Source organism: Etheostoma spectabile, chromosome 15, assembly GCF_008692095.1.
Source record: "Etheostoma spectabile isolate EspeVRDwgs_2016 chromosome 15, UIUC_Espe_1.0, whole genome shotgun sequence".
In the NCBI taxonomy this organism is placed as follows: domain Eukaryota; kingdom Metazoa; phylum Chordata; class Actinopteri; order Perciformes; family Percidae; genus Etheostoma; species Etheostoma spectabile.
The window spans coordinates 12,835,224-12,846,310 of record NC_045747.1 but is presented as its reverse complement, the minus strand read 5'-3'; the positions used below and the strand labels follow the sequence as shown (position 1 = coordinate 12,846,310).

The following is an 11,087-nucleotide window of genomic DNA, read 5'->3' as shown; positions in this document are numbered from 1 at the left end:
CACACACACACACCTGGATACATCTACACTCAAAATAGGATTTGAATTGTTGCACCAATTGAAGCCAAGTTGCCTAAAAAAACCATTTGAATAGCATCACATGGTTGTCAATCAGCCTGGATCGTACCTTGCACTGTCTGTTCTAATAACCCAACACTACACAGTATTATTGTTAATCATTAACATCATTTTTCTACTACACAGCTACCCAAAAATAACCACTCACCTTATCTCACACATATTTGCATTGCTTCCAGCTCAGGTTTGTTGTTAAGGCAGTGTTGTTGAAAATATTTGATGTATCTAAAACTATTATTTTTAAGGCTGCTCATAGTTTGTCAGAATGATTGACAGTTTGATAAAAACAGTTGAGAAAATGATGCAATATTGTATTGTCTAACTAATTAATGCCTGACAATCATTGTTCTTAACTTTTTTTGTAGATTTTGTCGTTGTTTTCCCTCTAATTTTCTTAATTGTTGATGAATAAAGTATCATGCATTGTTCAGGGACTTAATTGAATACTGTATGAAGCATTTAAACAGCATGAAAACAACTGACATAAAAGGTTTGACCTGTGGATGAATATTAATGTAGAGGAATATTACCTGAGGTCATGCTTATAAGGTAAGTGGCCTTTGACCTGTAAACCACACTCCACACGTTATGCTCCTTAACTGAACTGAATTATAGAACAGCTTTAATGTTCCATTCAAAAGGAAATCACCTGGCAACGTTCGTTTTTACATTGTGGATTGGGGGTTTTACTCACCACAATGTAGCCAATGTTTATTGCACCACAACACAAGATAAATCTGCTGGTTTGAATCCCGAATTGCCAGATTTATTTGAAAATCCATGAGGTCATTAATCAAAAGAGGAGCAGGAGAAGGTCTAGGTGGAAGAGAAAGGGTTATACGGCCCAGAGGTCCCACACTACTTCACTGGTAATTGAGTATTGATTACATTAAAATGAGAGTAAGCAGTTTTGTGTGATCTTAAGTCAATTGTGCCACATACTTGACAACAACAAAGTGCTGATAGGCTAAGTGAAGTATAAAGGATTTACTCACAGAATTAAACTCTGCCAGGGTTCTTATTATTGGTTTAGATAACCCCATAAGGAAAGTAACTCGGTGTGGATAAGTCTATTACCTGAACACGTTCAGGTCTATTGCATCAGCTATTAGTTATTCCACAATAAAAATCACAAAAAATCACAACATGTAATAAATATCTGCAGCACTATCATGACAGCTGTCAAGATCAATAAACCTATTAACTATAAATCATTAATGCACCTTTATGAGAACATGTGTGACCTTTACAAGCACTTTGAGAAAACAGCTATTCCAATTTCAACCACAACTCATGAAGTTAGACTATTTAAACCCATTATTTGTTTTGTTGAGTTTGTTTTAGCCACTTTCTTTCTTCAACAGGGGGTCTGGGACACCTAGGAGGGTCCTGAGAGTTACTGCAGTGGGGGCCACCAAATTATTGTTTGATTATTTTATAAAATATTTCTTTTTTTAATAAATTATGTGTGAAAATATAACAAATATGAATCACTCATATTATTAGCATTTTTAACATTAATCGGCCTATTTGTGATAATAGGCTTACTGGCCTGGAAGGAAGCCACTAACGTAGCCATCCACAGATACAGTACAGTTACTCAATGACTCACTCTAGCACATACATTAAAACATGATGTCTAAATACATTAATATATCAATTATTATTTTTATAGCTTAGTATATGCACCATAAAAAGGTATGTAAAGGCTTTGGTCTGCCCTATAGGCCAGTTTCAAATGTCTCTCAAGTTTATACAATAGCCTATATCTAGTAGTGGGTTGTTACTCCGTTTCTCTTTCAGCTACGGAGTACCTGCCCTATAAAACGTTTACTTTCTTTGTTTATACTCAAACTCTTACCCATTTTTTTTAAATCAGGAAAAAAAAAATGTAATTCCATTTTCTTGGGCTGTTGTGTTTACTTAAAACAACTTACAATTCTCTTCTCCTCAAAGTATTCTGCCTTGATTTCCCTTGACTACTTCAGCTGATTGTGAATTTGGCTGAAAAGCAGCTCAAATGTGTACATCATTGATCCATTTAATTTGGTCACATCCTCACATACTTCATGGCTCTAATTAGAGGGCTTGATTGAAATGGACCTACGGGATACATGACTGGGGCTTGTCAGAGGTTTGAAATGCGAAATGAAGTGCTGCAGTCGGGTGTTGTGTTTTTGGTGCTCGACAAGAGTTTTACTGTCAGGATACTTAACCAATGAGACAGTTTTAATTTCAAAGTCTGCCTGTCCCAGGGGATTGATTCATTTAATTTATTAATTTCCATCTGTGACCTGCTTGATTGCCTCCGACTGTCAGTTTAACCACAAAGCCGTGTTTATTACCACATCTTTGTACCTGTAGCTCACTCGGTTATTAAATTGGAAGACTTGCCCCATTTCCATGAATTATGGAAATCATACATCTGAGGATAGTTGTAGGAATAAGGTTGAGTACACAATTAAATATGCCAATTTGAAAAGAGAAACATATCCTATCAAATTAGATGACTAACTACTCTACGTAATTATATGCAGGATGAAATGAGCACAAACAGTTTTAACTGCTCATTTGTTTTTTTCCCCCTGCTGTTAGCTTTCTACACAATAGATGTTGTTGCAATCATCAGCAGCACAATTAAGCTAATCATTCAGCAGTGTGTGTTCATTGTTCATGGATCAAAGGTTTGTGTGATCAGTGGTTGTCCTCAAATTCACAAGAAATAGCTTGGCATTAGTTAAAAACTCCAAATTGATTTCCCTCCACAGAAACGGAAAACAAGCTCAAAATGTAATCACTTTAACACGGATCTGCAGTCATGACCACCAGAAGCTGACAGAGAAGCTGAGCTCTAAGGATCGAACATAATGCCAGTGTCGGACGGGGATGTACAGCACGTCTCCAGGCTGCAACACACATTCCACATACGGAGCCTTGGCAAATTCCGGGAAGCGTTCTGTGTCTGGATTCTCCACCTCCACCTGCATGGAAGGAGTCAGAAATTGGAAATGCAGCATATATTTGCAGGCTCAACATGTACTATCTCTATGGACTGTCAATCCCACCTGACTGGTGTTATGAAGGAGCTGTGATTGATGAGGGTACAGCTTGTCTGTGTCCTCTGGGGAATATAGGCGAATGTATTTGCTTCCCACAACCTGATGTATATACAGAGGGAAATCCCACAAGGTAAACAAACTGTAATCACGGGACAGATCTTTGACACTAACTGGATTCATGAAACAGCCTGGATATCGTTACCTGTGCCAGGAAGTTCTGCTGAGGGTCTTGGTGAAGAGGAGACACAGTACCTCCGGGCCCAAACCACGCATTTACAGTAATGTCGTCTTCATCTCCTTCGCCAAGGCAGCAGTAATCAGGAGGGCGGATGTCTTCCTTTAGCTCTGGTATCTAAGGTAACATCAAACAAACAAAATCTCATCAGGAGGACATTTAAGACTCACTGACTAAGTATTTTTAGCCAAAATTTAAAATGCATGGCTCTATATAGATGCGAATATTGGTCTGTCAGTGTGCCCATCACTTTGGGCCAGAGTGAAATGCATATCAACAACTATTGGATGGATGTCCGTGAAACGTGGTACAGTCATGTATGGTCCCCTTAAGGATAAATTGTAATATAGCTTTGGTGAAGCCTGTAACCTTTTCATCTAGTGCCATCATCCAGACAGTTACAAGGTTCATCTATTTGTCATTTTATCACACAGGGTTGGACATTTTTATTTAGAGTTATCTTCTTCACATTACAAACACAAAGAAACATACTGGATATACACATTTTACATCAAACTAAAAATTAAACAATATATACTATACATAATAATATATAAATCCTACTATATATATATATATATATATATATATATATTCACACACACACACACACACACACACACACACACACACATATATACACAACACACACACCTAGAGAGACTTTGGTTTATAGTGGTATAGTCCATACTAGTTATGACCAAAGGACTACAAACCCAATGGCATTCCCATCAGCCTGTCACACTAAAATAATAATGAAGACTAAAGAGACCCAGGTTCCAACATACAGTGACATACAGTATTCTCTGCACATAATACTACTACTAATGAAATAATAATGTATACTTTATTAAACCCGCAAGAAAAATTACAATATAACTTTTGGTTATTATTCTTATTAACAGTAAGGTATTAAATAATGATTCATAACAAAAGTTCACACATTGCAATTAGGATGTGTAAATTATCTGAAGTAAAACCTCAAATTAGCATTGTGAAATGAGTTCCTAGACACATACAGTATATTTAACATATAATTAGCTGGATTGCATGTGATTCCTGAAGGATGAAGATGTAGTGTGAAAAATCAGCATTTGGGATCCTTCTGCTCTATCAAACAGCATGAAATACCTAACTTTAAGCTTGACAAGATGCCCTTTATGGAAAGTTCATTCCAGACAATTTATTGACTTGTACGGTAAAATTAGGACTAAAAACTCAATACTGTGTAAGGCAATGTGGTGCGAGTTTGACGGCTGGAAATAATTAAATTGTCCATAGTGCCAAAAATACAAGCTGAATAATTAATTAAAGTAAACTGACAAAATAAAAAAATATGATATCCATAATCATGTCAGAAAAGACAATACCCTACCTGATCAAAAAGCTGGTGTTGAGCGAGATAACCCACACCTTTTCCTCCGTCCTGGGTGATTTTTGATCCGCAGGGGAAATTAAAATCAAAATCCGATGTAAGAAATCCCAAGTAGATATTTCTTTGTTCATGTTAACAATGCAGCAAGACTTGTTGAGGATGCACTTACTTTATTCAAAATGTATCGATCAATGAATTCATTGACCGTAAGCAGTGTCTGTGACCATTCCTCGTCTGTGTACCTGGATCCCACCTCAACAGGAACAGTCCGACAGCCAGCAACAGACCTCAAGTATTCTATGCTTTGCGGGAGAAGATAAAAACAAATAAGCATCACTGTTACACAACAGCATCATACACACACACACACACACACACACACACACACACACACACACACACACACACACACACACACACACACACACACACACACACACACACACACACACACACACACACACACACACACACACACACACACAGTCATTTAGAATTCTAGCACTGCTCAAAATATGTCAGGTGTGCATTTCTCTACGTCCACCTCCTCCTCCTCCTCCTCCTCCTCCAGAGCTGAGCGTCACATGCCGGGAGCCGTATGTCAGATGTCAGAGCAAATAGTCAGCTGTCAGAAGTCAGCAGTGAGAGGGAGGACAGTGAAGGATAATCTTGAACTGAGGGGCAGATATATCAGACTCTGGTGTCAGACATTAAAGTCAGGGATGTTGACGACTTAAAGTCAGAAAACTAGATTCCACAGTCTGATGAGTAAACCCACCTAAATTTAATTTGTGTTGTGCCCCCGTTTGCAGGCAATTAGGACTGAAACTTACACTATATGTCATATTGCCTGGTAACAAACTGATGTGAATTGTATGTTACATGCCAGTGGTGTTTCAGCAGCAGAGTCCTTCAGGTTTTCTGTCCTCTCCACTAGATAAGTGCACATGCTGATGTCACAAATGTAAATCAGTTTGATAACATGGCCAGACTGAACATGAGTATGGTTGTCGCGTTTAACCCTAATGGAGGACTGCTGATGAAGGCTTCCGTGCTTCTGCATACTAAACGCGGTGCAAGTAGGCGCAGTTTGTTTTTGTTGGCGTTTGTGGAGCCTGGGTTGTCTACAGAGACCACGTTTTTTTTTACAGTGTGTTCAGGGGGCAGGCAGTTAGCGGATAGTGAGGAGATGTTTGCTGTATGTAAAAAATGTTGTAGCCTAAAACACGTCTGACATTGCTTAGAGCACCTTTAAGATTTAACAATGTGACTAAGATTTTAAAACTAATCTAGAATTTTCTGGCAGAGCTTTGGTAGGGAGTTTGACTAAATGAGTTTAACACACTTACAATGATAAATGGGTTCCTAATAGCCATGGTGATGTCATCTGGACAAAACAAATGGCACTCTATAATTGAATAAGAACATACACTAAATAAAACAAACCTCCAGGGGTGCTGGTTGAGTGCGGGCCAGTGCTCAATGATCCCCTCTAAAATCACTGGTTTGAGGGGGAGCAGGTAGTTTGTGTTAAAGCTCTCCAGTGAAGGACACTTTATCCTGGGAACTGCCAACTCTTCTTTGATCACAGGAATTCGTGGGCTCTCCATCTTTATTCTCTGTTAATGATGCCAAAACAACAAGGGCTTGTCAAGTCTTTAATACGGTTCTAAAATGAAGAGCTTAAAGGGGTAAATAAAAAGAAAAGCTGTGTCTTTGATTATATTTTACTATAGTAGAGCTGAAATGATAAGTCCATAAACCGTTGAGTCGATCGTCAGAAAAATGTATCGTTTAATTATTTGACAAGCTAAAATGCCAAAACTGGGGGTTGAGTTTCTTTCGTTCTTCTGTTCAACATTATTAGGGTTTTGGACTGTTGGTTTGGCAAAAAAAAAGATATTTGAAGATATCAAGAGAAACAACATGTAATCAAAAAGATCTTTCTTGCTGCATTTTATCTTCTGTGGCATCTAATGATGTGCAACAAGATGAAGGTGACAAAGGAAATTCTTCTCTGAAACCTCAGAGAAGCTTATTCTGAAATGTACTCATCAGTTACTGTTGTTTGCAAACTTTGAATCATAGAGAATCTAGGCTGTGACATGAAGCTTTCCATGGATTGCTCAGCATACCTTTGAAGACAAAGATGCCACAGGTCACCTTAAAACCAGCACTTCACATCCTATATCATGATAATATATGATAATGTAAATGTGATAATGAATGTGCTTCAGCAATTACTTTTAAGCCTTAACAATTCTAGGAAAACAGTGTTGAAAAAGTGGCATTAAGCAAAACTCCTACCAAAGCATCAGTTTACTATCCCCACTTAACTCTTTTACACTGCTTTTGCGGTGACTAATAACTTTTGATATACTAAAGTGACAAACTCATATGTGTGTTTTAAATAAAAAGACCACTGACCTTGGCCTCAGTGAGGTCATTTTTGTCTTCTTCTTTAGTGGACTTCCTTACTTCATCTTGCAGAATCTGAACAATAACCTGAAGTACATTATCCATGATGGCTGCACCCATGAGTAAACCCATGTCACAAGTCCTCACAGCTTGCAGGACCTCGTCTGCTGACGGGTCTTCACGACACAGAGCGCCTACTTTGAACAGACAGCCGTACGAATAAACCCGTCTCCATTCTTTGTCCACAAGGCGCCATGTTCCCATGTTGAGTTTCTCCCACGAAAAATCCAAAATGATCTGGGCATTTAGCATTCGGCTGGCGCTCGTAGAGTCGCTGTACAGCTGCAGCCTAGACCGTTTCAGCATTTCCACTACACTTGACTCTACTTTGTCACTGAACTGCAGTGGAAACTGTTCCTCATTATGAGGCAGAAGAGCAGAGATCTTTGACCAGAGTCTGGCCATTGATGACAAAGTCTTTATTTATGCTGTGGAACAGAAAGGGAAAATGAGTTAGGACAACACTTGTTCAGACTGAATCCCTTATGATGACACGCAGCTAAATTTACATGTGCACTCTTTGCGGACTAGTTCAACAATTCACAGTAATTTTCGGAGGCAAAGATTGTCATTGAATTACTTTTTCTGTGCTCAGCGGTTCAAGGGGTCCACGGGACATATGAATTTTTCTATCGCTGACAGCCATGCTGCTACAGTGAAACAGATGCATACACCTACTTTCCAATTTGGCGAACAAAAAGCACAGGTGAGGGCATCAGGAGCCAGAACTGTGAGTGTGACACATGCACAGTGATGACACTCTGTCACATGGTATCTGTAACGCCAACTCTGCCTCCATGTGACTCCATCCGCGTTTGGATGCTCTGTGTAGCTGGAGATGAGGCTAAAGTGCGAGGCAGCCAACTTTGAGCACCTGACTGAGTACAGAAACACAGCCTTTTCAGCTTTGAGGCTGACTGAACAGAACCAAACTTAACTGAATGGAATATGCCACACGCATAAGGTAATCCCCAGTTTTAGGACACCCTGCGGTGCCCTCCAGCACGACTCATATCAGTTGGGTATTCTGCACATCAGTCACATCAGCTGAAAGATTTGTGCAACCTTACATGTCCATTTTGCGAAAATAACTAAACAAGAAACAACTTCAATTATTTATGATGTTTCTCTGTCATTAAAGGAGATCGGCAAAGTGGAAGTGCACCTCAAAATCACTAGTGGGAGAAGGAAAATTCAATTTTTCTCAAAAGAATCTCAGAGATTGCACTCTAGTGCCATTTTTAGAAAACGCTATCTACTCTCACGTTTCCCCCTCAATCTCACAAAAGGCATAAAGAGATGCACCCTGCAGATGTCTGCTTCGCTGCTATGGAGCTGTATCATAATAACTTTGATTAAAATATATCTAAACATCCGAATGCAGGTTAAATATGAGACATGAACATGGGGAAATTTGGCAAAAATATTTTTAGTTTGCTTCTAAATAAGAAAATACAAAAAAATTAATATTGGCTTAATATCGGCTACACCATTTAATTACGTATTAACGCAAAAGATACACATTTCTCTTCACCTTTTGTAACGAATCATTGACAGGCTCCTGGTAAAGCATCCCAAAAGGCTCAGCTCTAAATATAACATGAGAGTGAGACACATTTAGAATATGGCATTTAGAGAAAGCAGCTAGAAACGTAACAACATATCTAGTAACGTTAAATAAAGTAACACGTGTAACGTTATTAACATTTGAGTTGTAAAGTAACGTAACGTTCGGCTAATACAAAACCATGCAACGTTATATCCAAGAAAACAGTGCTAACTAAAGCTCAATTGAATGCGCTAAATGATAGAGTTACCTGTTTTCGCGACATTTACACCTTAAATCCAATATTATCTTTGAAACAGGAGACAGTATCTGTCGGTACCTCAACCTAACACTACAACTTTATTGCCTGTGGGACAACAAAAACACACCGGAAGGGAACTCGAACAGCGGGAAACATTGGTTCCGCGTTGTGTTCAATGTGTCCAGAACATGAATAATAAGCTCAAAAAGCTGCAAAAATACGTGAACTCACAGTTTATTACAGCTTAACCAATGTCAAGGATGTCTGAGTTTTATGGTAAAAAATGTTTGTAGTATAAACTTTGATCAGCATTCACTCTGTACTCCAGTAGAGGGTAGTGACTTCGGCAAATACTGCAAAGCCAGGACATCCCCCTCCAACACACACACACACACACACACACACATATTCAGTTGTTTGTCATATGTTGCCAGTATCATGTTGAACTGCATACACGCTTCTACACTCTGCTCATACACTGTCGTATCTGTACACAACCACTAGACCATGTCGCTGCACAAACATCTGTCTTTCTTTATTGGATTATCAACCAACTGCAGTAAAGCTCAGTCAATTAACACGAAACAGGGATTGTGTGACAGCACAGCCTGATTTACACACACATCTTAAATAAATTATAAATCTGTCTCCACAAGTGAAGAACAGAGTCAAGGCATTATGTGGCATTGAGATGACAATATTTTCACCATAATAAATTATGGTGCAGTTGTTACACAAACATGTATTTTCCCCCTCTTGTCATTGCTCCTGCTACTTAGAATGTTTATCTAAATACAGATATTCCTTGAAGGCTCATTGAAATGTATCTGCTCATGTGAAGCTGAAACAATAATTGGGTTTGTCTTTTTGACGTCACACAGAGATATTTGAGTTTTTCATAATCAATTGCTTTTTGTGTGTGTGTGTGTGTGTGTGGTGGGGGGGGGAGAAGCCTGAACAAACATGATAGGAAACCTTCGCCAGAAAAGTCTAGAATCTATCAAACACACGACACTATTATCAAATGTCAAACACTCTATGAAATTCAAATAATCTCAGTGCAAACCGCGGAGCTGTTCCTGTATGTAAAGCAGATGGAGACAAGAGAGAGACAGCCCGCCTTTCCAGGAATCACAGGGGATTTTAAAATGTTTCATGCATTTCTTTTCATTCTCACTGTGTAAACAGCAAAATTCTCATGGCCCAATCTATTGCTCACTTACTTGCATGAAGGTGAGAAATTGCTGTAGAGGCCAAAACTGCAGTGTGTTGCTTTTTTCTCTCATTTAATCCTTTGCTATTGCTTTTGAAATAGAGGAACTAAAAGACAGAAAGATAATTACAAATTGAATAATGTCAAAGAATAAACTTCAAAATTGTTAAATTGGCTCAAGGATCGACACACAAGCTTGAATTAAGGATAAATAATTGTGTCTAACGTTAAAAAAACAACAGTAATCACAATCAATTATAATGCAAGTTGGAGCAAAATAAACTGTGCCAAGTCATTTCAGCTAAAAAAAAAGCCCTCCCTAAACATAAGTCCTTTCATAAAAATATGTAATGAACGGGGACCTGGTCTCAACTGGTCAAACACACTGTTTATTATTGTATGGGATGCTGTGGGAGACAAACTTCACACCATGATGTAAATGCTGTGTTATGTACTTCTGCTTGTGCGAGCGATGGGGGTGGTCCCAGCAGAACAGGCTGATGTATTATTCAGATGTGTCTGACTCTTTGGTTGTAAGATGGTGTGGGGCAACACTGAAGGTCAGAGGCCCGATGTTATTCCTCCTTGTGCTGTCAGCGCTGACTTCATGCGTAGACCGTCCTCCCAAAATCTCTATCGGCAGGGGTCATTGACCTTTCCTGGGTTTATGTGAGAAGGGGAGCTCTATCAGATCCTCTCAGGGCCTTGTTAGATGGCGTCGCTCTGTAGATATTCATTTCAAAATGGGATGTGTGCTACTTTTCTTTTTTTTCTTTTCACCTGAAAAATGTTTTAATTGATGAACCTGAAATGAGAGGTTTTCAAATAAAGAGGTTGACAT

At 38.8% G+C, this 11,087-nt stretch overlaps 1 protein-coding gene across 2 annotated transcripts; it reads right to left on the bottom strand.

Annotated features, from left to right (window-relative positions):
• Positions 1 to 1,038: 1,038 nt before the first annotated feature.
• kdm8 (lysine (K)-specific demethylase 8) lies at positions 1,039 to 9,150 on the bottom strand. 2 transcript variants are annotated; one of them, XM_032537774.1, is made up of 9 exons: positions 9,043 to 9,139; positions 8,760 to 8,814; positions 7,175 to 7,653; positions 6,194 to 6,366; positions 4,917 to 5,049; positions 4,748 to 4,798; positions 3,340 to 3,489; positions 3,144 to 3,236; positions 1,039 to 3,059 (listed from the first exon to the last, which is right to left on the bottom strand). In XM_032537774.1, the coding sequence occupies exons 3-9, from the start codon at positions 7,628 to 7,630 to the stop codon at positions 2,895 to 2,897; spliced, it is 1,221 nt and encodes a 406-aa protein (XP_032393665.1). In that variant the 5' UTR covers positions 7,631 to 7,653; positions 8,760 to 8,814; positions 9,043 to 9,139; the 3' UTR covers positions 1,039 to 2,894. The 2 variants fall into 2 exon arrangements, with proteins under 2 accessions (XP_032393665.1, XP_032393664.1); XM_032537773.1 differs by lacking the exon at positions 8,760 to 8,814 and having other exon boundaries at positions 9,043 to 9,150.
• Positions 9,151 to 11,087: the final 1,937 nt, after the last annotated feature.